At 57.1% G+C, this 27250-nt stretch overlaps 2 protein-coding genes across 6 annotated transcripts in view; both read left to right on the top strand.

Annotated features, from left to right (window-relative positions):
- Positions 1 to 381, top strand: part of LOC147352734 (uncharacterized) — a 67735-nt gene extending 67354 nt beyond the window's left edge. Inside the window, exon 3 of the mRNA XM_086361037.1 lies at positions 243 to 381. Within this exon, the coding sequence (XP_086217163.1) occupies positions 243 to 292 (50 nt within the window). The 3' untranslated portion in view covers positions 293 to 381. The remainder of the gene's footprint in view (positions 1 to 242) is intronic.
- On the top strand, positions 243 to 27207 carry CUEDC1 (CUE domain containing 1). 5 transcript variants are annotated; one of them, XR_015148335.1, is made up of 11 exons: positions 243 to 769; positions 4729 to 4856; positions 10122 to 10248; positions 10931 to 11123; positions 12199 to 12282; positions 14039 to 14110; positions 14861 to 14954; positions 16012 to 16070; positions 17833 to 17903; positions 26655 to 26760; positions 26872 to 27207. XR_015148335.1 is itself a non-coding variant. In XM_086360830.1 (10 exons), the coding sequence occupies exons 1-9, from the start codon at positions 449 to 451 to the stop codon at positions 17898 to 17900; spliced, it is 1146 nt and encodes a 381-aa protein (XP_086216956.1). In that variant the 5' UTR covers positions 243 to 448; the 3' UTR covers positions 17901 to 17903; positions 20227 to 21683. The 5 variants fall into 5 exon arrangements, 3 of the variants coding, with proteins under 3 accessions (XP_086216956.1, XP_086216958.1, XP_086216957.1); XR_015148334.1 differs by lacking the exons at positions 26655 to 26760; positions 26872 to 27207 and adding an exon at positions 20227 to 20519 and having other exon boundaries at positions 17700 to 17903; XM_086360830.1 differs by lacking the exons at positions 26655 to 26760; positions 26872 to 27207 and adding an exon at positions 20227 to 21683.
- The last annotated feature ends 43 nt before the right edge of the window (positions 27208 to 27250 follow it).

Genomic DNA, 27250 nt, shown 5'->3' on the forward strand with positions numbered 1-27250 from the left:
TCCAAGCACCCACCTCATAGTGGTGTCATGAGTTAACTGGCAGGGAAATCTGTAGGATGTAAGCCCTTGTTAATTAGGAAAGACGTATAGCTGTGTAGCTACCATAGGGTGGAGAGAAAGCAGAAAGAAGCAGTTCTCCCGAGGGCGTGGCCCTGGGGTGGGGAATCACCCTAACCTCCTTGTTTACCACCCCGAGCTGGAGTGGGTTGCGTTCCCGCTGACTCTGTGTCCCTCCGTTTCAGGTGGGATGGTCCTTGGAGCCAGCCCCAGGATGCTCCCCGGCTGTGGATGACCCAGCCGCCAGCCCCCTACGGATGCCGCGCCCCAGTCTTCTGACCCGGGGACCCCGCCCGGCGCGGGCCTGAGCTTCCGAGCAGCCACGGCGCAGGGACCCGGGGGAAGGGGCTCGGCGCCGGCGGGAAACATTCTCCCCCAGCGACTCGGCAAGATGACCAGCCTGTTCCGCCGGAGCAGTGGCGGCGGGGGCGCGGCCGGCGCTCGCGGGGCCGGGGCCGGCGCGGCCGCCTCACAGGAGCTCAACAACAGCCGGCCAGCCCGCCAGGTGCGCCGCCTCGAGTTCAACCAGGCCATGGACGACTTCACGACCATGTTCCCCAACATGGACTACGACATCATCGAGTGCGTGTTGCGCGCCAACAGCGGCGCTGTGGACGCCACCATCGACCAGCTGCTGCAGATGAACCTGGAGGCGGGCGGGGGTGGCGTCTACGAGGACAGCTCCGACTCGGAGGACAGCATACCCCCAGAGGTAGGCGCGCGGCCCCGATTGATCCTTCAGCAGGAGCTGCAGCAACTAGTTTGAACCTCTTAGAGGACTTGAGTTATACTCCTGTCTGGGTTCCACCTGGGGAAACTGGCACCTAAGTCAGCCCAGTGGCCTTGGTTTCCTAGCAAAAATCAGGCAGTCGCTTAGCAAACACTGAGCACCTTCTCAGGGCTGTGCCAGGCACTTGCTAGCCCTTGGGTCAGGGGTCATCAGAGTCAAGAAGCTTGTTCAAAATGTAGACACGTGGGTCCCACCCCAAAAGACCAAATCCCCTCTCCAGGCTGGTGCTGTCTGGTCTGTATGTTTGGAGTCTTGGGGCATCCACTTAGGCCGGTGCAGAGTTTCTGCCCTCATCAGAGTTCACAGTCCCGGGGGAACTAGAGGCTGGTGTCCGGCAGTGGCAAGCCACAGGAGTGAGAGCTCAAATGGGGAGAATGGAAGCAGCAGAGAGGAAGAAATGGCTGCCCAGAGGAAGGGTAAAGAAGAGGGAAAGGTGTGCAGAAGGAACAGCTTGTGCAGAGGCGGGATAGAGCAGGAGTCCTTAGCAGCTGGCAGCAGGACCTCTGTCGGGTTCCTCGAGTGAGCAGAGAGCAGGAGGCCTTGCGGCTGAGAAAGAAGGGAGAATGTTCTAGAGCAGCGGGAACCACGGGAAACAGGTGACCCGTCAGACTTGCGAGTTTAGTTCCTTTGACGGAGGCATGAGGGATGCTTAGGCAGTTGTTTCCTTTCTCCAGGGAGGTGGCTGGGGGAGAAGGGACCCACCCACCGCCTTGGCCCACCTGCTGGGTGTGGCCAGGCCTCCGTGACCCCTCCAAGAGTTCACATCTGGCCTCCCACCCTTGGTAGGACCTGCAGTCCTGGGCCCAGAAGGGGCACCCAGAGCCTTTCAGCAGAGGGTCACTGCCTGCAGAGGCACCTGGCACGTATAGCCATGGTTCCAAGAACGGTCCGTTCCAAGACGGAACAACCCAGCTGATTGGATTCAGCTCTGCTCTTCGCTGAGTCCCAGCCTGGGCCAGGCAGCATCCTGTATGCTTTAGATGTATCATTGCTTTAAGTCTGCACACACTTCATGAGGTTGCATGGTTATTGCCCCGCTTACAGTGGGAAACCTAGACCCTGGTGTGGCCCAGGGGCCTTCTGAACACAGCCCTACATGTGGCCATTCTCCATTAATCAGGGTCATCCTGCCTGGCAAAGCCGCCTCGCTCTTCCTCCTATCGTGGTGCTGCCTGGGCGGAGGAGAAGCTCTGGGCAGGGACATCTGGCTCATCCCTCTGTCACCCGCAGCGCCCGGGACAGTCACTGTACAGAGAGGCGCTTGAGGAGTGTTTATTGAATGACTTGATGTCGCTGCTGTCTTGGCACAGCTTTCTTTAGTCTCTTTTCCTGGGAGAGCATACCTTGGCTCTGCTTGGATCAGCCAATGGATGCTCTTAGCCAAGAGGAGGTGTGTGTGTGTGCATCTGCAGATACCTCGTTGTGAGCTGGAAGGAAAGTTCTCTGCAAACACTGACCCCTTCCACAGTCTCATTTGCCCTGACGGTCTGGCAGGTAGGATCATGTTTCCCCTCTTGTTCACGGCACCCACAGCCCCGTGACCCTCTGTAAAACTCCCCTGATGCCCTCGATGGCCTGCGCTGTGGGTGCTTCTGTTTTTCTAAGTATCTGGCTTTCCAGATGGAGCCCCTTCTCAGCAGCCCCCTTGGCTGTTTCCCCAGCCCTCATCTTTGGAGCTCTGCGTGGGCCCGTCGGCAGGCAGTTCCTGAGCCAGCGGAAAGTGCTGCGGAAAATTTATGAGCAGCAGCTGGGCTGACAATAACTGCTGACTGGAAAAAGCCCCCTCCCTGGAGGCTGATGAATGGTGGGCTGGCCTGGGGGTATCCTCGCCACAGAGAAATGTCTCCCGTCAGATAAATGCCCTGGACCTTGGCCCCCAGAGCACCTGGCAGGCATCCATCACCCACATGGGGCTAAGCTGGGAGGCCGTAGAACCAGAAACTTCAGCACCTTTAGAGCCGGAAGGACAGCCTCACTGTGGCTCTCGTGGGGTTGCGGGGGAAGGGGGAGGCCAGAAGCACGACTGGGGTAACTTTTCCCCGAAGACTGGGGCCCAGCCTTTCCGGAGTGTGCCTGGCCTTCTGTCTGCCTTCTTGCTTCATCCTGCTCCAGGAGCCTCTGATGGGCGTCTGGTTCTTGGAGCCCCTGGAGGCCGCGCTAAGGAGCAGGAGCGGCTGAGGAGAAAGACCTCACCGCCCCCTCCTGTGCGGCGGGCTGCGGAGGCCTGAGGGACAACTGCTGCGGGCCTCAGTCAGAGGGACCCCCAGCAGCCTCCCTCTGGGAACAGCTCCTTCAGAACTCGCCTCTCCTCACCTGTCTGACTCAGAGCGGCTTCAGTGGGGCCAGGCTGGCTGCCGAGGGGTGGCCATGGGCTTGGACTGCGGGCCCAGGTTGGAGCTCCGTCCCTTAGATTCGGGGTGTGCCAGGGACCATGACTGGATCTTAGGGTGATCGCTCTCGCTCGCTCTCATTTTCTTGTGGAAATTCGGGGTAAGGAGAGTAGTGGCCCGAAAGGCAGCTACCGTCCTTTTTTTTTTTTTCCTGCAAAAGCATCTGTTTAAATACTTTCCACCTCAAAGGAAAGAACGTTAGTGCATTCCAGAGCAGGAGGCCTCCTTGGGTCAGGCTGGCTGGGTGTGTACAAAGTGTGGCAGTGTGTGTGCGATGGTGGTACAGTGGTGAGCACAGATGCCTTCTGAAACATGAGGCAGTGTGTGTATGTGTGCATGCATGCTCGCTCACCCACCCTCCCACCTGCCGTGGTGTCCCTGTTGAGACTGGGTGCCCGAGAGTGGCTGGGCGTGGGCAGGGACGTGCAGAGGCGTCTTAGTGGTGACTTCTGCAGACTCACTTGGGATTCAGATTTCGGGCCAGTTGACAGCCTCCGAGCCCTTCGTGTGTCCTTTGGTCTCGGAGGTGAGATGGGCACAGAGCTGGGGAAGGGCTCGGGTGGGGACTGTGTGACCTGGGCTCTCTAGGTTGGTGGCTTCCTGCTGCTCCAGACTGCGCTGGGGAAGGGTTCAGATCAGCCCATGCAGCAGGAAGCCTGGCCTTTGCCCAGCCTTTGGCCTCACTTGCCCCCTTCCTCTGGCTCCTGGATGAGGAGAAGAGTCCATGAGGAAGGGCCTAGGCCCTCACTTTGCTTTTCTCTGCCCTGAGAATCCAACCTGGGCATGCCAGCATTGTGTTTGAAGGAGAGACTCCTGCTATAGACACCACATCCAAGTTAGAGACTCAGTTCTAGAAACAGTGTGTAGCTTTTGCCGTGTTCATCAGTCAGCCTGTGCCTCAGTTTCCTCATCTGTAAAATGGGGGTGATCCATAACCTACTTTGCCAAGTTGTTTGAGCTTAAGGTGAGTTAATCGATGTGGAAATTCTTTGAGAGAAGATAGGAATGATGTTAAAGCTATTTACTAAAAGTAACACATGAACAGAAGCATTTTCACAAGGCACAAGTGGGCAGTGAAGGTTCATCAGCACCCGGGTCAAGAAGCATCAGCAGAGCCTGGAATCCCCCTCATGCCCCCTCTCAGCCTCCCCATCCCCAGAGGTCACACTGCTTCACCTGCCATCCCTGTGAAGTTGTTTTGCCTGGTTTTGAACCTTTCTTGGATGACTCTGAGCATTCCTCCGGGGGTGTGTGCATTCGCGTCTGCTGTGTGTGTTGGAATTGTGGGCTCCAAGGTAGCCCATGTGCTGAGTGCCAGTGCAGGAAGCCAGACAGTTTTGCAGAGCAGTAGTTGTATCACTTTCCACCCCCACCAGCAGTAGTGGAGTTCCCTGACTACACATCCTCGCCCACGCTTGATTTTTTGTCTACATGTTATTTCAGTTCAAGGAAGGGGTGTTAATATTTCTTTCTTTGTTGTCTCTGATGCAGGTTTTGGAGAGGACCTTGGAACCCGATAGCTCTGACGAGGAGCCCCCGCCTGTGTACTCCCCACCTGCCTACCACATGCACGTGTTGGACAGGCCTTACCCCCTGGCTCCCCCAACTCCACCTCCCCGGTAAGAATCTCCCCCGAGAGTGCAGGGCAAGGGGGAGGAAGATCAGGGTTGGGATTGAGTACAACAAGCCCAGAGGGCACCTTGGCTGGTTCCCTCCGTATTCCACCCAGAACAGGCTTCTACTGCAGCAAAACACACCTTAGCTAGAACCCAAGGAGAATTTTCAAGCTCTAAGGAGTCTAAGAACAGACAGCCACTGCATTCCTACTCTGGGCTGGGGCTGTGCTGAACATCCGGCAGGACACGGAGTTAAACAAGGCTCAGCCTTCACTTTCTGGGAGTCTGTAGTCGAGGGAGGCGCAGAGTGGGGATGACAGACAGCTGGAGGTGTACTGACGCTTCCCCTCCTGTGCCCGTGGCAGACATCACTAACTGATCACCGTGCTCTTGCCGGCTCAGGTAAGCCGGAACCTCAGAATCCTCTGCAACACAGCGCTCACTCCCAGACAGTCGTCAGTAATCAATGATTTGGGGTTCTAGGGAGATTGTGGGGATGAGCAAGTAAGTCTCTTTTTCTAGGGTAATTTGACAATCAGAAGCAGAACAGTAGACTGCTAGGTGCCTGGAGACCTTTTCCAGGTCAGGGACTCTGTAATTTAGAAGTTTAACATGAAGCTGGTCTCTGAAGTGCTTGTTTTCCTGGGCTCTGCATTTGAGGTGGGGCTTCCGGTATCCTTGCCTGGGAAATCCCATGGACAGAGGAGCCTGGCAGCCTACAGTCCACGGGGTCACAAAGAGTCGGACACGACTGACCGACTAACACACTTTCCCTGGTGGCTCAGGTGGTAAAGGATCCGCCTGCCAGTGCAGAAGACTCGGGTTCGATCCCTGGGTCGGGAAGATGCCCTGGAGAAGGAAATGGCAACACACTGCAGTATTCTTGCCTGGAAAACCCCATGGACAGAGGAGCCTGGCGGGCTACAGCCCATGGGGTTGCAGAGTTGGATATGAGTTAGCGACTAAATAGCAACAACAAGCGTTTGAGGTGGCTGTTGGAGCCCAGGCTTCTCTTTGTCCTGGAGCTGCTCGTCCTGAGAATGACTGAGGCCTGGGATGGGGAGGGGTGGGGGGACTGATGGGACAGTCCTTGGGGACTGATCTGGCCTTCTGAGGATCTTGGGAGTCCTAGGCAGTAGTGGTGGAAAACTTTGTGATCATCCAGGCATAGCTAACAATAACAACTACCATTATTAAGCACCCTTCGAATGCCAGAAAATGGCAAGGTTCTTTACCTATATGATGGCATTCAAACCATCTAACAGCTGTGAGGCAGGCACTGGTGTCATCCCCATTTTATAGATGAGGAGACTGAGCCCCAGAGAGGTTTCGTAACTTCCCTAAGACCACAGAGCTCGAACCTGAACCCAGGTCATTCTGACTCCAGAACCAATAAATGCCATCCTCGGTTGTGTCCTGTCATCCCCTAATGAGAAAAACCTCTGTGATTGTAGCTCAGGGAGCGGATAGTGGCCTGTGAAGTTGTTGGGGTGGGGAGTATTGTTTGAAGTCAGGGACAGAAGCAGAGCTGAGGCTGTAATGAGGGAGGCATAAGTGGATAGTCTGGGTGAAATCTTCGTAGGACTTGCAGCCCAGGATGGGTCACGATGCCCAGGGCTAAATGATTTTCCTTTGACATTTTTTTAATATTCCAAGATGGTTTTGCAAAAAAAAAAAAAAAAGTTCAGTTTCTATTAGGCAGAATAGTTCTACCTATTTTTCAGAAGGGAAAACTTAGCCCATCAGGGACAGTATCCCACTGTAAACTGGGCATGGATATCCCAGCTGCATCCTTCTCCCCCTCCCCCGGTATCGTGGGTGGAGGAGGGCAGAGGCCATGCAGCCTCATGATAGGAGCCCCGGTGGGGACGAAGAGACCTCCACACTAGACCAAGGCTCCGGAAGCCTCACTCACACCCCGTGACTGTGGACGAGCTACTGCCCTTGCCTGAGGTTCAGGGGCCTGATCTGGAAAGGAAGGCTTTTGCTGGGCTGGGGGTGGATCCAGGAAAGAGAGCCTATGAGTTGTGGAGTCAGACAGAGGCCGTGTTCCCCCACCTCCCCCTCCCTCAGCCGTCTAACTTCTGATTCTTGAGGTGCCTTTGGCTCACTGCCTACCCTCTCTGGGCTCCATTTGCCTCATCTGTGAAGTGGGAACACTCATCCCCGTCTCGGCACTCTGGTGAGGGTTGAATGAGATGCTGTGCTGGGGGACTTAGCACAGGCCCAGGTATGAACCAGACGTGTCAGCAGACGTCCCCCCCCAGCTGCACAGCGGGCCTTTGAAGTCAGCTCTGACGGTGAACACCGAGACCAGGGTTAAGGCTGCTCCCAGAGGCTGGTGTTCAGAAGAGGCAGGCCCCACCTCTGAACACCTGCCGCTTTGCTCTGGGCTGGCCCTGCTAGGCCCAGATGGCCCAGATTCCCACCCCCCACCCCTACCCCCAGGGCCTCATGCAGTCTCTCCATCCGAGACGTACATTTCTAGCATTTAGGAGCCACCTGAAGCAGACAGGTGCTGAACCGTGTGTGATACAGAAACGAGGACCCTGCTACCCTGACCTCCCAAGGAGATCAGAGTCTGGGGGCAGGTATAGACACAGGGCAGGGTGCAGGGAAGGCAGCCTAGAGGAGCTGAGGTCCAAGCTGTAATCTGCCGAAGCGGAGGACAGGAGGGCATTCCAGGCAAAGGCAACAGCACATGCAAAGCAAGGCCTGGAGGCAGGAGACGGGGCGGGGGTGGGGGGGGCCATCCGAGAGAACTCCAGGAAGTGTGAAAAGGCCTGGTGAGTCTGAGAGGCTGGCAGACAGAGGAAGCCCTCGTGGGTCCTCCAAGGAGCTCTGACCTTATCCTGCACCCAGGGGTTCAAGCACGAGGGTGGCGGGATCATGTTAGTGTTTTAAGCATCTCTTTCTGGCTGCTGGGGGCAATCAGAGTTGAGTTGGGGGAGGGTGGGGGGTCAGGAATGGCCTGGCTCCTTTCTGCCACCTCCAGGCACTGGACTGCCTTTGAGCAGTCCACAAAGGTGGAGCAGGGTTTGGGAGCTGCTGGGGTGCAGAGAGGCAGGGAATGCTGGGATCCCTGGGCCCAGGTTTCACCAGGATGATCTGTGTGCCTGGTGACAGGCCTGACCCCATCTGGGCCTCCTTGCCTTTACCAGAAATCTTGCTTGGAAGGCTTGTCGCTGAAATCCTTCTGGGCTCTGATATTCTTTGGGTAAGCCTGGGGGTCTGAGTCTGTTGGCACTTGGAGTTCTAGTTCTGCGTGCAGAGGCAGAAACTCTGGGCCAGAAGAGCCTTCCCAGCCTTCCCTCTCCTTTCCTTCCCGCAGCCTGTCCTTGCCTCTTTCTCCTGAATGAGACTAGCTCTGAAGCCCCAGCACCCTCCTCACAGGCCACCTGCTGTTCTTCTGTTGAAATTACAGCCTTGGAAGTTTTCATTTGCCTCTCAGCTCATTTCTGACATTCCTTTCTGACCACAATGCAGTTGCCTGGGCCGCCTGTGCTCAGGGCCCCCCCTGGTTCTTGCAGCTGTGGGCTGACCTCATTTCAGCCCGAGCCAGGGCAGGGGGCTCGGCCCGGCCCCTCCTCCAGGACCATGGGCCTAGCATCCAGGGACCCTCAGCCTCCAGCTCCTTGTCCCCCTCCCCACTTGGGTACTCAGTAACAAACGTTTACAGGGAGCCAGCTGCAACTCTGGGGCGTTCTCCAGGGCTTTCCTGGGTAACTCTGGGTGTAGTTGAGTTGGGATGGGCACCCATGGCCCAGTGAGGACCCTAAAGCCACAGGAAGGGTGGTGAGGCTGGAGGCGATTGCTCCAGGGTGCTGGAGTGGGGGGTGGGGGGTGGTCTGGCCCTTGGAGCAAAATGAATTTGCCAACTCTGTCGGGAGGCAGAGGAGTGATGGAGCAGAAAATGTGCCCGGGATTCGGAGTCCCGGGCTGTGATGCAGGCCGCCCCCCCCCGCCCGCCCCCTGGAACGGCGAGAGGGGCCCAGGGTTCCCTGGCTGCCGTCTGGAGCTGCGCTCCCACCACGCACTTAGCAGCTTGTTATCCTGTCTGCTGCCACCCCCGCCCTTCCCCCTGGGCCGCCAGGCCACCCGCCCAAAATAGAAAAGGAAAGGAAGTTATTTCCATCGTCAGTGGCAGCCCGGAAAAGCTCCCCTCCAGTGAGTGGGCGGGCGGGATTCCTGGAGCTGGAGACCAAATCAAAGCCGGCCCCACGAGAGCGGCCCCCACCGCCCCCGGCCCTGGCCTGCCGTCGCTGTGTGTCATTTCCCTGATTCAGCAGAACACGTGTTCTGCGGTTGCCACGCTGCAGGCCGCCGGGGAGCTGTGGGGAGCTCCTGGCCCGGCCCCAGGCCGCCCTCGGGCCGGGACGGCGGGGCGGGAGGCCGGGGGTCAGGGCGGGCACGTGCCCACGGCCCCCTTCCTATTCCCCCTCCCGCTGTGGCCTCTGCCTGCGGCCAGGAGAGCAGCCCCTGCCGGTCCCACCCTCCACGTGCCTTTCCAGCTTGCCGTTCAAGGCAGCCTCGTGAGGGGCTCCCACACACCTGGGCAGGGCGGCAGCGGTTTGCAGATGAGGGGAAAGCCCCACAGGGGATATGGTCTCCCTGGGACCACCCACCAGGTCTGGAGCCTGGGTCTGCTTGCCCTCTAGGGACCCTGGTGTCCCCATGTCTCCCAATCCCAGCAAACCGACATTGGGGAGGGCTGGGCTGTCAGCCGCCCTGGGTGTCTGTTCCCTGGAACACACCTGTCACTCAGCACCCAGGAGCTCGTATTATCCTGGATGCTAGAGACAGAAGGCTGAAGGGCTGTGACCCCTGCATCCGTGTCCAGATCCACAACACCCAACATGAGCTCTGCGAACGCAGACCTCTCTAGGCCCAAAGACCTTTTGTTTGTTTGTTTGGCCAAGATACATGTGGCATCTTACCTCCCTGACTAGGGATCGAACCTGCGCCCTTGCATTGGAAGGTGAAGTCGTAGCCCCTGGACTGCCGGGGAAGCCCCTAGGCCCAGAGACCTTGCAGACACTGGGTGGCTGGAAGCAGTGAGTGTGTGGCACAGTGGCGTCCAGGCCCAGAGGCGAGGGGTCAGCCAAGGCCTGGCTGAGAGGGGAGCTAGAGGGCTGGGCCTCTGTGCTGGAGGCAGCTGGAAGCTTGGGCGCATGGGTGCCATTCTGAGCAGGATCCCGGGGTGATGGGCTGGGACACCTGTGTGTGGGCCTGACTGTTCCCTCCTCATCCTCACTTGTCGCCCTCCAGCATCGACGTGCTGGGCTCTGCACCCCCTTCCAGCCAGAGGCGTTACCGAAACTGGAACCCCCCACTGTTGGGAAACCTCCCCGAAGACTTTCTCCGCATCCTACCCCAGCAGCTGGACAGCATACAGGTAACAGGGGTCCCCCCGCTCCCAGCCTGTGCAGCGTCTCTGTGTTAGCGCCAGTCACTGACCCTCCCTGACGTTTAAGCCCTGGGGTGGTAGGGAAAGAAGGCTGAACCAAAAGCCTCCTTCCCCATCGGGGCCTGTAAGCTTTCCCCTTCCGTTCAGGAAGGGGACCGCCCTGAGGATGCTCTTTGACGACCGGCATCAGCCTAGGCTGGCAGGAGGTGGGCAGGGGCAGGGGTGGGGAATCATTCAGTGGCAGAAAGGCAGAGCACCTTCCTTCCTTCCCCGGGGAAAGGGCCAGGGTGCTTCTCCCCAGACGCTGGCCCTTGCAAGCAGTCTCCTCTGAGATGGCCAGGACAAGCAAAGTATGAGTATGGGGACCCTGAGCTATTTGAAGATCACTCTTCAGGACTATTCAGGTTTTGACAAAGGTTTTGGTGGGAAGGTCCAAGGTGCCAAGCTGGGGAGGTGGGGGGTAGTTCTTAAGCCCCTGATGCTTCCTCAGCACAGAGGGCTCTGGTCTGTTGAGTCTCGGCTAACAACTCGATCTGGGTAGAGGAGGTCCTGGCCACAGGGCGTGGCCGCAGCATCCTGGGAAGGACACGTTTACCCTCGGTGTGCATGGGTGTTGGCGCAGCGCACGCGCTTGTGAGTAGGCGGTCCACATGCTTGCTCCCTTCCTCAGGCCACCTCCAGGGGCTCCAAGCTCGCGAGCACGGAGGGAAGCCTGCCCCCTGCGGCAGGGCCTGAGCCCCGGGACCAGGAGAGCCGCTGGAAGCAGTACCTGGAGGACGAGAGGATTGCGCTCTTCTTGCAGAACGAGGAGTTCATGAAGGAGCTGCAGCGCAACCGCGACTTCCTGCTCGCCCTGGAGAGAGGTGGTGCCCTGGGGGGTGCTGCAGCCGCGCTGGGGCTAAGGCAGGGCCATGTCGGCTTTAGCCTGGGGCTCTGAGCTGGAGGTCTGAGTTGTCCAGGTGAAAGTGTGAAAGTGTTAGTCACTCAGTCAGGTCGTGCTCTTTGCAACCACATGGACTGTAGCCCGCCAGGCTCCTCTGTCCATGGGATTCATACTGGAGTGAGTTGCCATGCCCTCCTCCAGGAGATCTCCCCGACCCAGGGATGGAACCCGCGTCTCTCACGTTCCCTGTACTGGCAGGCAGGTTCTTTATCATTAGTGCCGCGTAGGAAGCAGAGTTCTGCCCACAGGGACCGGAGTCACCAGGACTTAGCGGGAGAGCGGGGCGCCCTCTGGGCTCTGCCCCTCCTTGTCCCCCCCACATTTCTGCTCTGTGCCAGGCGCTGGTGTCTGCCCTGTGTGACTGGAGCTCCAGCAGTAGAGGGACTGTGTAGGTGGGTGCCAGGGTGCATCCCTCCCTGAGCAAAGGACATTAGAGCAGGGCCTCTGGAGGGTTTGCGTATGTTGGGGTTGTCTCTGGGCCAAGGATCCTACGCCCCCGAGCCTGGCTGCCTTCCCCCTTTAGAGTGGGAAGGGGGTGGCATACAGCGAGGGGCCTGTGGGAGAGGGGTGTTGTGCGTACAGGTGTGTGTGACTAGCAGTGTGTTTTGGTCAGAAGCATGGTGTGCAGGGGAACGTCTGGCCTGGGACAGGAGCCGAAGGCTGGCCCCAGCTCCGCAGTAAAGATGCTGGTGGGAGTCTCCAGGCCTTTCCTTTTAGATGAAGGGCTGGACGATCCAGTTTCTCACGGGCCTCTTGATTTTGACACTCTGACATTCCAGGCAGTTGTCAGGGCAGTGCTTTATGTGTCTTTGAGAGTTCTGGTTCTTTGAGAACCCATAGGTGTCACGTGTGCACATGTGTGTGTGTGTGTGTGTGTGTGTGTGTGTGTGTTGTGGCGGGGGGTGATTCTCAGGGTTTGGCCTCCAACCACCTCTCAGCTCAGGTGGCCCCGGGTGGGAGCTAGCTCCCCTGACCAGACTGTGGACCTTTTCCAGATCGACTGAAATACGAGTCCCAGAAATCTACATCCAGCAGCGTGGCCGTGGGAAATGACTTTGACTTTCCCTCTCCTGTCCCAGGTAACCTTCCCTTGCCTGAGAGAGAGAGAGAGAGAGAGGCCTGGAGGGTGTAGGGGGCTCACAGCTCAGGGGTGTCTGCATATTTGGAGTTTGGAGAGAGGGTGGGGAACAGGCTGCAGAGGATGGTTCTGCCCTATCAGCATACGCCCTGAGGGGTGAGACGGGCCCTCCACTCGGCAGCCCTGGTTCCTGCCAACCCGGCGGCTGCTGGAGCCCTCACCTGGGGCCTGCCTGCAGACTGGCTCCACTCCTTAGAGGCGCTTGGAGCCTGGGCAAGAATGGGACACAGCACACCACATAATGTCCCATCGGGTGCCGGGGGTGGCAAGGGACTCAGAGACCCAGGCACTGCCCTGGGGGAGCTTATGGTCTTGTGGGGAGTGCAGGAGATGCCTCTAAGAAACAGGGAGCCCGAACCAGCAAAGCGGAGGACACACTTGTTAATTATAGCAAGCACATGCTGGGGGACAGGGAGGATCCATCTGGGGAAGGTTCATTCATTCATTCGGTAGCTGGGGAATATCTCCCCCCAGGCCAGGCCCTGCCTTAGTATTGGAGGAAGAGAATTTTTAAAGTTTTATATACAAGACGGTGAGAAGCAGGAATTGCCCAAGTGGCTGAAGGAGGGCCCAGGGTGGACGGCAGGCTACTGGGTTGCACGGATGGGGGTGGAGCTGGAGCTGGGAACCCCTCGAGAGCCCCGGTTCCACTCTCAACATCTGGATTCTGTGTGTATGTACAGTGGCCCTGGTCAGCCAGTGCCCACCATGCACACATGGGCCTCCCGCCTCAGAGGAAGAATGTGCAGCTTTTGCCCCAAACAGATCTTGCATTGAGTGGTGGAGTGGGGGAGGGGGGCAGAAGGAGGGGGAACTCAGTTGATCCCAGCCCGGAGAAAGAAAATCCCGTGGAACTGATTCATAAGCAACAGGCTGGGAGCTTAGGCCCCACCAGATGTGCAGTGGGGGGTTTAACGGCAGCCGCATGTCCTTGATCCCGAATTAACCATAGACACCGGGATGGCTGAGATGGATCAGAATGACTCACAGGGACTTAGTGGACAAGGTGACTCGGGATTAGCGTGGGGACCTTAGGAGGGCCGTGAGGGACCCAGGTGGGTGCTGAGTGATCCGAGAGACTCCGGCTGGCCGGCTGGGTTCTGACTTAGGGACTCGCCCCATTCTCGTTCCTGCTGATGGCCTAACGAGTCAGAAGCTCCGTGTCTGGGGGAGTCATGGAGAGGTGGACCCTGGCCAGGGGAGAAGGGCATCCCCACGGCGGGGGCCTGCTGTGTGCCCTGAGCCTCCTTCCACTGCCGTGTTAATTCTCACACCGCGTCAGGATGCAGGCCGGCCGGCCACGTGCGCGTGAACTTTGAACAGCCTGTAGGGGTGCGGGGGAGGCCCCGGTGCCTAGCATCTGGTAGCTTCCGTGATGTGAACACTCCAGTCACAGCTGATTTCAAGCTCCCAAAGAGCCTTCACGGGACACAAAGCGGTCAGAGGAGCAGACAGTTGGGAGCCAGCCCTCCACACATAGTTTTTACAGAAAAGGGGAAAGTGAGACTTGGATGAGGAAGGAAGCAAATGCTCGTTGAAGCCTAGAGTGACTCCCTGCCTGAAGCTCCCTCCGGATTAGGGAGGAGGGTGGGGCTGAGCCCCTGTGCTGGGGAGACAGTCCTGACCCACCGCCTCGGGCCTCGACCAGGGCACTGTCGCTCTCCAGCTGGCCCTCAGCGATGTCTTCCCCCTTCCAGGAAACAGCGATGCCAGCCCCGCTGTGTCTGAAGATGCCTTATTCAGGGACAAGTTGAAACACATGGGAAAATGTGAGTCTGGCCCATGCCCCCTCCCCAGCTGTTCCCAAACAGGCCTGTGGCTTCCTGGGAGGGGAGGGAGCCACCTGGCATTGTTAATGCCCGCTGATTCTTGGTGAACCAAAGTGACATTTTAATCACTGACTGGCTCCCTCCGCTTCCCTGCCTCACTTCCCTGTGCAGCTGAGTCTGGATATAAATTAAGTTTTAAATCCTCTTGACCCAGCTGTCTGCAGAAAAATAATATTGTACTGGGACCACCTCCCCACCCCACCCTACCCCACTTTAGAGTTCACATTCTCTGTGCTTTGAGGCTACTGCTTGGCCAGGGCCAACCGAGTAGGGAAGCCAAGCTTGGTCCACTTTCTGTGAGTGGGAGGCCCGCCGGGTCAGTGGCCTCTTCCCGTGGAGTCCCGCCAGCCTGGGCATGCCTTCACATCCCCTTCTGTCCCCACAGACACAGCCATGCGTGAATGAGGCTGCCATGCCCTCAGGCCCCATTTCAGAGAGAGTCTCGGATTCGTCATGGACATCCCAGAGCCAGCTCTGGAGGTGGACGGGGGAAGACGGGGAGGTGGCCAGAGAGAAAGCCCAGATGCATGGCTGTCTGTCCCAGCGGGGCCAGGAGGAGCACCCAGATCTCCGCTGCAGGCGGCCGGCCCTGCTCGTGCTCTCAGTGGCCTGAGCTGCCCCTGCAGTAACTCCCCCACCAGCCTGCCCAGGTCCTGGGGACTGCCGGCTCACAGGTCTCTTTGTCCCCAGCCACCCGGAGGAAGCTGTTTGAGCTGGCCAGGGCCTTCTCGGAGAAGACCAAGATGAGGAAGTCAAAGAGGAAACACTTGCTGAAGCATCAGTCGTATCCTTGTCCAGCCTGGCACTGGGCAGCGGTGCCGGTGGATGCCAAGGGCACGGAACCCCGCGCTGTGCTCCTTCGGGCCACGCCCTCCCCAGGAGTGGGACGGGCCTTCCCGTGCCCCTGCCATCTCCACGGGGAGCCTTATCTCTGGGTGTCATTTCTTGACACCCCCACCCCCACCCCTGGCATGGGGAGCAGGCCAGTGTCAACCCGCTGTGGGCTCAGAAGTTGTCCTACCACTTTTTAACTTCTTCTCTGGGGTCATCTTGGGAGAAAACTTGGTTCTTCCATCTAAAGCAGCAAACCTTTCCCTGATTTCTTAAGTTGAATTTCTCCACAGACCTTCCCATCTTCTCATTTCACAGATGTTGGTCCTGCCTTCTCACTCTTAGTTCCTCCACAATTTTACCCAGATTCCCACCCATGCTCATTAGACAGGGCCCAGGATATTAGATGCTGAGCGGCTAAGTGAAGTGAAGTGAAATCGCTCATTCATGAGCGACTCTTTGTGACCCCATAGACTGTAGCCCGCCAGGCTCCTCCGTCCATGGGATTTCCCAGGCAAGAATACTGGGGTGGGTAGCCCTTCCCTTCCCCGGGGATCTTCCCAACCCAGGGATCGAACTGAGGTCTCCTGCATTGCAGGCAGATGCTTTACCAGCTAAGCCAACAGGGAAGCCCAAGGATACTGGAGTGGGTTGCCATTTCCTTTTCCAGGGGATCTTCCCTAGGGGTCGAACCCACGTCTCCCGCATTGCAGGCAGACTCCTTACCCTCTGAGCCACCACAGCAGCCAAAGGAGAACAGAAAGAAAGTTGTCCCCAGAGATGAGAGCCGGGTGAGAGAGTCAGGGCCTGGCTACTCAGTTGACCTCCATAAAAGGAGCCTGTGGGAGGTACTGGGGCATTGTCAGGGGATAAGGCTGGTATGAGGGAGGCCTCTTGAGCTCTGGCTGGGAGGTAGAAGGCCAAGGCCAGGGCCAGGGAGTGGGGAGGCCTGGGAGCCCCAAAGCAGTGCCCACCAACCCCTGGGACAGTTTTCCTGAACGGCCTGGCAGGCTGGGGGCTGCGGCATCAACAGCCAATCTCCTGGATGACGTGGAGGGCCATGCTTATGGTAAGGTAGAGAGGGCAGGGAGGCTAGAGCTTTGAGTTGCCATGATGGGTAGTCCTCCAAGAGTAGGGCCTGGGTGTTTCACAGGTGAACCCAACCTGTTGGGGCAGGGGCTCCTAACTACGGGACACGTATCAGGGTTGGTGGGTAGCTGACCCAAAGAAATCGGTCCCCCCAACTTGGTCCCACTTTATCGACTACACCAAAGCCTTTGACTGTGTGGATCACAGCAAACTGGAAAATTCTTCAAGAGATGGGAGTACCAGACCACCTGACCTGCCTCCTGAGAAACCTCTTTGCAGGTCAAGAAGCAACAGTTAGAACTGGACATGGAACAACAGACTGGTTCCAAATTGGGAAAGGAGTACATCAAGGCTGTATACTGTCACCCTGCTTATTTAACTTATATGCAGAGTACATCATGAGAAACGCTGGGCTGGAGGAAGCACAAGCTGGAATCCAGATTTCCGGAAGAAATATCAATAACCTCAGATATGCAGATGGCACCACCCTTATGGCAGAAAGTGAAGAAGAACTAAAAAGCCTCCTGATGAAAGTGAAAGAGGAGTGAAAAAGCTGGCTTAAAACTCAACATTCAGAAAACTAAGATCATGGCATCCGGTCCCATCACTTCATGGCAAATAGATGGGGAAACAGTGGAAACAGTGACAGACTATTTTTTTGGGCTCCAAAATCACTGCAGATGGTGATTGTAGCCATGAAACTAAAAGACACTTGCTCCTTGGAAGAAAAGCTATGACCAACCTAGACAGTATATTAAAAAGCAGAGACATTACTTTGCCAACAAAGGTCCATCTAGTCAAAGCTGTGGTAGTCATTTATGGATGTGAGAATTGGACTATAAAGAAAGTTGAGCACAGAAGAATTGGTGCTTTTGAACTGTGGTGTTGGAGAAGACTCATTGGAAAAGACCCTGATGCTGGGAAAGATTGAAGGCAGGCGAAGAAGAGAATGACAGAGGATGAGATGGTTGGATGGCATCACCGACTCGATGGACATGAGTTTGGGGGAACTCCGGGAGTTGGTGATGGACAGGGAGGCCTGGCGTGCTGCAGTCCATGGGGTTGCAGAGTCGGACACGACTGAGCGACTGAACTGAACGTGGTCCACATTGCCTCTCCTTTCCTTTCACTTCTGAAAGGGGGCCCAGCCACATCTCCACCTAGATCTTTACCTGGAGCACAAAGAGCCGGGTGATGCTTCTGGGGAATATTCTCTTGGGTGTGAGGGGACAGACAAGCTCAACTGCGTGGAAGGACCTCACCTTGAGAACCATGCTCCGGGCAGTCTTGGTGTTGGGGCCCAGAGGCCTTTCTGCCTCCATTCAGGCCCTCCCAGTGGCCTGTGGGCCAGAAGACACCGCCTCAGACCTCCTTGGGCCCACAGCTGGGCCCTGGTTCTGGTGCCCCAGAGAAGGAGGGCCCTTTGGTGATCAGGAGACATCCTAAACAAGGGCTAGAAGGGCCTTGGAGGTCATCGGGACAGTCCCCTGTCCCCCATCTCATTTTATAGATGAGGAAACTGAGGGAAGACCTTGAGTTCTCCAAGCTCAGAGATGAAGACAGACCAGCGGGCAGGGGTCCTGACCCCTCGTCTGTGGCCTCTCCCCAGGTCCCCAGGGGTCAGCATGTGCTTCAGCCACCGCAGCGCAGAGAGCAGGGTCAGCCGTCCTCCCCAGCCTGGGGGATGTGCCTGAGCGAGGCTGTGCAGAGGGGAGGCTGAGGTCCTTTCCTCTGCTTTTCAGATGAAGACTTCCGGGGGAGGCGACAGGAGGTGCCCACGGTGGAGGAGGCGCTCAAGGAAGGGCAGTAGGAGGTAAGGCCTGGGGCCACTCTCCCCAGGACTGCCGGCTGCACGCCCTGGCTGTCTCTGCAGGGTGGGGGCGGCAGGCTCAGGCACCTAGATGCTGCAGGGCCCGGCTTCTTCCCCTGGGTGTTGTGACAGGGGAGCTTGTGGTTTGCATTTTCTCCATTATTTATTCATTTGACAAAAGATAATCACACCTGCCTGTGCCAGATGCTAGGAACAGGAAAAGAAAAACCAGCTTTGACCTTGAGTAGTTGACAGCATGGTTGAGAATAAAGTCCAGGACGCACAGAGCATTCTAAGAACAGCGTGAGAAAAGCTAAGATTCTGGCTTCACCCCGGCCGGAGCCACACCACGTCTCCGCATGCCAGCTTGGGCTTCAGTGGTGGAGGCGATGAGGAGATGGCCCCTCTCAAGGCAGCTCTGTCTCTGGCGGGAGCCCTGGGCCTGCAGGCTGGTTTTCTTCTTCTTTTCTTGTGTGTCCCAGCACCAGGGGATGCCGACACCACCCCTGGGGGAGGACCAGGGGATGTTAACGCCTCCCCCAGGACCACCCCCCCAGGAGAGGACCAGGGGATGCCGACACCGCCCCCAGGACCACCCCCGGGGAGGGACAGAGGATGCCAACGCCTCCCCCAGGACCGCCCCCGGGGAGGACAGGGGATGCCGCTGCCCCCAGGACTGTCCCCAGGGAGAGGGGATGCCAGCACCTCCCCCAGGACCATCCCCAGGAGAGGACCAGGGGATGCCAGCACCTCCCCCAGGACCATCCCTGGGGAGGGACAGGGGTTGCAGACGCCTCCCCCGGAGCTCAGGACCCGGTCCCGCCTCCAACCCCTCCCCCTGTCACGAGGCCGCCTGCCCACCCTGCCCCGGTTGCTGTGCTGGTCCCAGAGAGTGGGGGACGCAGCCAGGGACAGTACGGGGCACTCTGTCCTCATCCTGGGCCTGTGGCCTTCACGTCCAGTTGACTCGCCACTACACCCTCCATCAAGGCACCTTCAACCCCCACTGTGCTCTGAGGCTTTCCTCACCCGTGTGACTGCAGCCATGCGTCCCTGTCCTCTGGAATGCTGGGGAAAAAAAAAAACCCAGCCAGGGGAAGGACCCCCTCCCACACAATGTTACTGCCACGTCCTTCCCCGTGGCCCAGAGCCACCCCCTGTCAGGAGCTTGCTCACCACTTATTTCTCTCCTGAATAGCCCACCTTTTCCCTTTCTAGCTCCATCCACAAGCCTATGTCCCCCTGCTTCCCATGTTGCTTCGAGCCACCCGACCTGCAGAGAAGCCGCACCCTCCTTCGCCCCGCTGGGTTGGCTACCCCCCAACCCCCAGATTGACTCACGGTCACCCGCCTGCTCGGGGGCCTTTGACCAATCCGCCGCTGGTGCTGTCTTCTGCCTGCTGTGCCCATTGTCTCCCCGCGGCCTCCTGTGGCCCCAGCAATCTTGGGCCCCCTTTCTCTCTGCTGTTGCTTCTCTGTGTGCCTTTGGGGCCCCAGTGCTCCTGGCAGCTCTGCCCTTGACCCCCCTCAAAGTCTCCCTACGCCCTACTCTCCCAGCCATGCCACCAGCCTCTGATGGCAACACTCGTGTGCGGTTGGCTCCAAAGCCTGACTCTCCGTGTTGGTTCTCCAGATCTGTCCACAGCCCCCACTGTGCCCACCACAGTCTTCCTGGCCTCGGCTGTCCACTCACTGAAGCCAGACGGTCCCCTCCTCCTGACGTCCCCCCTCCACTTCTCTTCTTTATCCCTCTCATCACCACCCTGCAGACTCTCGTCACCTGGCTCACAGCTGTGGGCTCTTCCCTGCCCTTGCTCTCTCAGCCATCACCAGGACGCCTCTTGAGTCCCGTCTCTCCCTCGCTCTCTGAATGGTTCTTCCTCGTAAAGGCTCCTTGGCTTGGTGTGGGGTCCCACCAAGTTCCAGCCCCATTTTGCTGTTTCTACCCCTACAAGCGCCCTGGGTGTAGTTCCGTGTAGTTCTGCTGAGTTCCCGCTGCGTCTGGTCACAGAAGAGGTCAGGCAGCTGGCACGGTTCTCAGCCCTCTACACACAGAAGATTCACATCCACCAGGCGTTTTAGACCCCTACTCCACCTCTAGCGGCCGGAGGCCCCCCTGGTTTGCATGTTGGGATGTTTCTAGGACCTTGGATTGGCGCATGTGACCCCAGCCCAAGTTCCGAGGCTGACACAGAGTCCCTGGGGGAAGGAGAGGGCCCCTGTCTTTAGAAGCTTCTGCCCCAGACAATCTCTCCAGGAACTAGTGATGACGGAAGACCACGGGGCTCCGTTGAAAAAGACCTCTCCCATCCCTCTCTCCTTCCAGATACCAGCAGTTCCTCCTTGCCGGGGACGATCCGACCGGCGGAGGCATCCCAGCTGCCGTCGGGCAGATGGTGCTTGAGTTCTGAGGCCCGGTGATTCTCTGGCCACAGTCCAGCCCAGCCACTGCCACTTTCCAAGGGACTCAGAACTTCCGAGTTGCCCGCTGTGATTGCAGGAAGGGAGGAGGGTGGAGGCAGCAGCCAACCGCAGCGCCTCTGTAACCGGCCTGTTCTAAGGGGAATGGATGGAAATACAGGAGCTAACCCCTCTTCTGTTAAAAAAAGAAAAAGAAAACCCAACAAAACAGAAAGCAGGCAAGGTGGGAATACCCAAAAGGGGAGGATGATCCTACCAGAGCCTTCTTGGCCTGAGGGTGGAGCCCCTGCCTCCCTCCTGTCCTGCAGGAGAGACCACAGACACGGCCTGACCCCCCGCCTCATCCCAGCTCCCTCTGGGCACCTGGGGCCCTTCATCCCCGTGGCCTCCTGCCTTTCAGCCTTCCCCCAGGGGCGCTGGCCCGTGCCCCTCCTCTGCACAGAGCCCTGGACTGTCCCTGGAGCCCTGTCTGAGGGGTGACGGGCCCTGCAGAGCCATATGTGCCACCTGCTCTTTATGGGCTCCTTGCTGCCTCCGTTGGGGACTGGCAAGGATCCTCAGAGGGATCCGGAGACAGGCCACCCTGGAGCTGGAGGATTCTAGCGGGGGGCGGGGGGTCTTCAGTCAGAAGACAAAAAGCCTTTTCTGGATGGGATCCTGCAGCCCCTGTCCAGCAGCGCTGAGCCCCCACCTGGACTAGAAGTTCTGCTGCCTCCGGGTGGGCAGCGGTCAGTTCCTTGGTAACCCCGGGAAGGTGTGGGACTGGGGGGCATGAAGAAGAGGCTGCCAGCCGGCCTGCAGCCCCGGGCCACAAGGGCGTGCTGGGTGCCCCTTGCCAAGAGTGACAAGATGAACGGCCAGGTGAATAAGGGACCTACGGACCTGAGCCAGCACCAGCCACTGCCAGCGGGAGGGCTGGGGGGCGGCCAGCCCCGCCTCTGTGGCACCGCCCCCCCACCCCCCCGCCTGGAGACGGGGGTGCGCTGACCTGGGGGGAGCCTGGGCGGGTAAAAGGCCCCAGCTGGAGCGGGGAGCCCTCCCAGCTGCACAGCGTTGGGGCGTTGAGAGAAGACGCCAGGCCTGCTGGGGCTGGGTGACCACAAGTCACCCTGAGATAAAAAGGGCCTGGCGCGCCCCACGCAGTGCCCTGGGGAGACCCTGGCCGCCTCCCTGTCCCGCGGAAGTGCGGTTGCCCTTCGGCTCCCCACCAATCCCCCACAGCCCCCGCACAGTAGAGGGGGAACCCCACTCCATGTGTGTGACTTTGTTAGTTCTGTCTCTCCTCCTCCGTGTGGGTTTTTTCCTGGAGCTGTTTCGTAGGAATTGGTGTAATAAAGACTTGGTGTTCTCTTGGTGCTCTGACTTGACGGCGCCTGGGCTGACCCTCTTCTCCTCCCCACACCCCCAGCACCCTCGGGCACCCCGCGCCCCGGGGCCGCCGGCCTGGTGCACCCGCAGCTCACGCAGGCCTGGGGCGCGGCCTCCCAGGGGCCCAGTGACACCCGTGTCGCACCACAGCCTCGCCCGCCTGCTGGGCTGCCCGCTTTCCTGTCTGCCTGGGAAGGTAAACCGCTTGCCAACAGTCTGTTGCAGAAGCTCCGGCTGATCACCTCCCTAAACAAACAGAAAGCTGCCAGAGTATCGGCCGCCTGGGGCTGCGGGAATGTGCAATCTCAGACTTCAAAGTGCCCGAAGAGATCTTCTAATTCAAATCTCTCTGGCTTTCTCCCTACTGCCTTCTGGGCCAGGGCGCTAATTGCCCAAGGAGAGAGCTGGTGCCCTTTTCAGACAGAGCCGTTCTCAAGGTTAAAAAGTTCTTCCTGGTATTGACCGGTGGGCCTCCTTGTGGCTTCAACCACACATATCTCGATTCTGGGCTCCGAGTCACCCAGGCCAAGTCTCCCCCAATGCTGTGTTGGAGTTCAGTGGCCTTTCTTCTGGATAAACAATGCAGCTCCCTCCTGCCTCCCCTAAGAAAAGATTCTGCTCAGACCCCTGCCCTACCCCCAGCCCAGGTAGATGAAGGTGGTCTCCTAGATGGACATACCCACTGATGCCCCAAACAGACCTGGAGTTTCTGTGCTCAGCTGTGTCCTACTCTGTGATTCTGTGGACTGTAGCCAGCCAGGCTCCTCTGTCCATGGAATTTTCCAGGCAAGAGTACTGGAGCGGGTTGCCATTTCCTACTCCAGGGGATCTCCTTGACCCAGGCGTCAAACCCTCGTCTCTCATCTCCTGCATTGGCAGAGGGATTCCTGACCACTGTGCCACCTGGGAAGTTGAACCTGGACCTCAGCAAACCAAGAGGAAACTAAAAGACACTTGCTCTGCGGAAGAAAAGTTATGACAAATCTAGACAGGATATTAAAAAGCAGAGACATCACTTTGCTGACAAAGGCAAAGAAAGCTTACCAGGCCCTGCTCCATGAGGAGTTCCTCCTGGCTGAACAGTATATAGAGACCCAGGAAAGAGTCAGGCTGGGCGAGGTGACTGCCCTAGCCACCTACCTTTCCATTCTGTTCATCTGTGGGTTCTGGGCTCTTGGTGTCCACAGGGTGGTGCCTGCAGATTTATCTTCTGCAAAAATGAGCCCGAGTATCTGGACTTTGGTCCAACCAGAGTCCCTCCCACTTTTTATGCTTTGCTGTCCTCGGGGCTCAGTCCCAGCTTGAGAGGAGCTCACGGGACTAGGGAGTCCTGTGCCCAGAAGAACTAGGCTGTTGATGACCACAGCGGGGTCTCAGCCTCCCTCTGGGCTCACGTGTTTACTTCTGGCTGTGCTGGGTCTTTGCTGTTATGCAGGGTTTTCTCTAGTTTCCGTGAGCGGGAGCTACTCTCTAGTCGCAGTGCATGGGCTTCACATTGCAGAACGTGAGCTCTAGGGTGCACGGGCCTCAGCAGTTGTGGCACGCTGGGCTCAGGAGTTGTGGCTCCCAGGCTCTAGAGCGCAGGCTCAGTAGAGTGGCACCCGGACTTAGTTGCTCCAAGGCACGTGGGATCTTCTCAGACCAGGGATTGAATGCACGTCTCCTGCATTGGCAGGCGGATTCTTTACCACCGAGCTGCCAGGGAAGCCCCTCTCTCGTGTCCTGAGGCACTTGCTGGAAGGTTGGGAGGTTGCAGGAAACACAGGAGAACTTGGTTTGCAAAAGACAGGCATGATGTGAAATGATGATGCTGAGAGCTGTGAAAAAGGCACAATGTGAAATGATGATGCTGAGAGCTGCTTATCAGTGTTTACTGTATGTCAGTCACTCCTGGGGTGCTTTGTTCACATTATTTTATCACACAACTATGCTATGAAGTCAGTATTAATACTTCCATTTCACAGATCAGGAAAACTGGAGCACAGAGATGATCAGGTCCTTATTCAGTAAGTGGTACTACCTGAATTTGAACCCAGGCAGCTTCCCTGGTGGCCCAGCTGATAAAGAATCTGTCCGCAATGTGGGTTCGATCCATGGGTTGGGAAGATCCCCTGGCAAAGCGAACAGCTACCCATTCCAGTATTCTGGCCTGGAGAATTCCATGGACTGTATTCTATGGGGTCGCAAGGAGTCAGACACAACTGAGTGAATTTCACTTTCACTTTCAGTGGAACTCCAAGCTGGTGCCTGAACACTAAGCGATACACTCGGGTGGGGGAACAGGTGGTAAGACTAAGAACCCTTGCATAAATGCAGTTTGGAGAGTGCAGAAAGGTCCACCTGCTTCAAAGCCTTTCCAACAGCATGCCTGAAAATCGGCTATTAGCATCCTTTGTCTGGTTTTAGTAACAGAAACAGTCTCAGCATTTCCATCAAACGGCAGATGTGCTGCTGAGGGAGAAGCATTGCACCCCTTTTGCCCAGTATCACAGCCTTACACTGATATTTGTTGACCTGGCTCGCTGGGCCAGCTGGAGGAAGGTGTGGAAGTTTCTGGAGCTGGTGGTGGGGAGGTGGGGTGTTGAGGGGGCTGTGGGGGTGTACTGCCACCTGGTGGCTGTCTCTCGGAAGTGGCGGTTGCTGGCCGCTGCAAGGCCCGACCGCCGCGTTCCCAGAAGGGAGACCTCAGCACCTGTTTTTCCCTCAAGCCAAACAGACAGAGGACGTTTACTCTGTTCACATGGTCTTAGGTTTGGTAAAATTTGCAAAGATATTTTTGTACTTTTTTTTTTCTTAAAAGGGCCACTAAGATTATATAAGCTTCAAGCCCCACAAAACCAGCATCTACCCTGCCTGTCATTTCTATAGAGTCACAATTTTTTTAAAAAAATCAGTCCAGGAGGATTATTTCAGGGACTCTGCAGGAAGGACTGGTGGAGCTCAATACAAACTCAGCATGAGCCTGCCTTGCTCTGACCTTGCCATTCAAAGTGTGGTCTGTGGATACGGTGACCAACTGTTCTGGTTTTCCAGGACTGAGTGGTTTCCTCCGATGTAAAACTTTCAGTGCTAAACCAGGAAAGTCTGGGGCAGACTTGGACAAGCTTATGATTCTATCTGCAGACCAGCAGCCTTGGTGTCAGCTTGGAAGTCTGTTAGAAATGCAGAGTTTCAGGTGTCATTCCAGACCTACTGAGTCAGAATCTGCATTTTCCAAGAATTCTAGGAGCTTCAGGGGCACATTAAAGATGGAGGGCTCTGCTTTCCCCAAGAAAAGAAGGGCCCAGACCAGCCCCGAAATGTGTGCTTTCAAGGGTCTCATCTTCTGCTGAGAAAACCCCATAGCGTGATTCCAACTGCCCTTTAATTTTGATAACCAGAGGTCAGGACTAACTGGCTCCTATTTCCTTGGCTACCACAGGAGATATCATGGGATCTCATGATATCATGAGACCTCCCAGGGCAGGTAGGCATAAAGTGCTTCTCTCTCCTTTGCCTTAACTGGATTCTTCTTGGGGATAAGGCTGCTGTTTGCTGAAGCATTGAATGGGCAGCCATGTGAAAATGCCTTGGAAATTGTTAGGTGTGCTCCGTGGTGGCTCAGATGGTAAAGAATCTGCCAGCATTGCGGGAGACCCAGGGTTGGGGAGATCCCCTGGAGGAGGGCATGGCAACCCACTCTAGTATTCTTGCCTGGAGAATCCCATGGACAGAGGAACCTGGTGGACTACAGTCCATGCAGCCGCAGAGTCAGACGCAACTTAGCAACTAACACACACACGATTGAATAAGTTGTGATTTATTGCTCTTAGGCATGGAATGGTCAGAAATCATTATCATCATTACTCCTATTTGTTGAGCAATTACTATATACCAGGCACGGTTTTAAGCACTTTGCAGGAATTAACCCTCTGACTCCTTACAACAAGGCTATGTGGTGGGTGTTATGATGTTGCCCATTTCACAGATGACAAAGCTGAGGCCCAGAGGTTTGTAAAAGGGATCTGTCAGTGAGGCACAGAGGACAGCCAGGACTGGAAGTGAGCCGGGGCGTGATGGGGTGGAGGACTGCTTACAGCTTTCCCCCCATGGGTGTACCCAGGGAAGGCCTCCAGCGAGGAGTGCTGAGATCACCGCATCCTCATTTGCCCTATCTTGGTTTTATTTCTCGGGGCTGTTCAACGAGAAAATTCTTTCGAAGAGTCAGCTCTAGGCTCAGCACCAGGCTGGGTGTCAGGAGGCAGAGATAAGAGTCCTAGTTGCTGCTTCAATGAGGCCCAGACTCAGAGAAGCAGACAGTGTTACAACACCAAGCCGGCCATATGGGAGCGATAAGCTGAGGGAGTGAACAGGCCCTGGGGACACATCTGTCCAGTCCGGTGGAGTGTATGCTGGGCTGACACACCTTCCTGGCCGACTGTGAAAGGAAGTGGAGGCGTGGGCCTCGAATCGGGGAAGGTCTGGGCCAGGAGGTGAGAGGGGGCCCTCCTGTCGCTTCCTTGAGGACCCCTGCCTCCGTGCGCTTCACCTTCCTGGGCCTTGTCCTGTGGATTGAATGTGTGTTCTTGCTTGCCTGCTCTCTCAAAGCAACAGCTAACTGCTCCCTGACCCTGGCCCCCCACAAAAGGTGAGCAGCAGTATTCAGGATTTCATCGACTTGCCAAAGCTGTTCTGCCATTGGAGATGCTATTACTTTCAGACAGACAGACTCCTGGGCACTAATTATAAAGATGTGGGCAGAGTGTAAGGAAGTCAGCAGGGTGGCCTGGCCCCTACAGCTGGTACAGATGGGCACAGTTGGCCGTGTCGAGGTCTAAAGGGAAGGGAGGAGACAAAGGCTGGAAGCTGGGGAGAGCAGGGCATGAAGAGGCTGCCCTACGGACTTTGTGGTCCTGGGCCGTACAGGGAGCGGGTGACGGCTGGGGTGGGGAGCAACTTCTATCTCCTTCCTCTTCTCTGTCCCAGGCCAATGCCACCCATTGGTGATACCAACTGGAACCCGACTGGGAACAGAGGGCAAGGAGCTGGAGGAGGCAGTCCTAGAAGCCAGCCTCCGGGCCTACAGAGCAGGGTGAGAAGGATACAGAGAGGGTGTGGCCCTGGGTGGGAAAATGGAAATAATCAGTACAAGTACTTACTGCTCAGGGGTGTGGGCTGAATGGGGTTCCTCCAAAATTCATAGGCGGAGGTCCCAGTACCTCAGGATGTGACTGTGTTTGGAGATAGCCTCTTTAAAGAGGCATTTAAGTTAAAATGAAGTCATTAGTTTGGGCCGGAATCCAGTGTGATGGGGTCATAGCTGAGGACATGGACTCACACAAAGGAAGAGCGTGTGAAGCACGGGAGATGACGGCTGTCTCCAAACCCAGGAGAGAGACCTCCGCAGAAACTAACCCTGCCAACACCTTGATCTCTGACTTCCAGCCTCCAGAACCGTGAGACAATAGATTTCTGTTGTTCAAGCCGTTTGTCCGAGCCAGTCAACAGTGTCAATAAATTATTTAGCGTATGACATCAATTATGGATTTGCCTTTCTGTCTTCCTCTCCGGGTAGCCACTTT

Source organism: Bos grunniens, chromosome 19 (genome assembly GCF_055505025.1).
Source record: "Bos grunniens cultivar Pamir isolate PY7600 chromosome 19, Bosgru_T2T1.0, whole genome shotgun sequence".
Lineage (NCBI taxonomy): Eukaryota > Metazoa > Chordata > Mammalia > Artiodactyla > Bovidae > Bos > Bos grunniens.

Coding starts and splice junctions, on each gene's coding strand:
- CUEDC1 (XM_086360830.1), top strand. CDS start 449: ATGACCAGCCTGTTCCGCCGGAGCAGTGGCGGCGGGGGCGCGGCCGGC. Junction 4,857..10,121: donor CCCCCAACTCCACCTCCCCG/GTAAGAATCTCC, acceptor GTCGCCCTCCAG/CATCGACGTGCTGGGCTCTG. Junction 14,111..14,860: donor GTTGAAACACATGGGAAAAT/GTGAGTCTGGCC, acceptor CTTTGTCCCCAG/CCACCCGGAGGAAGCTGTTT.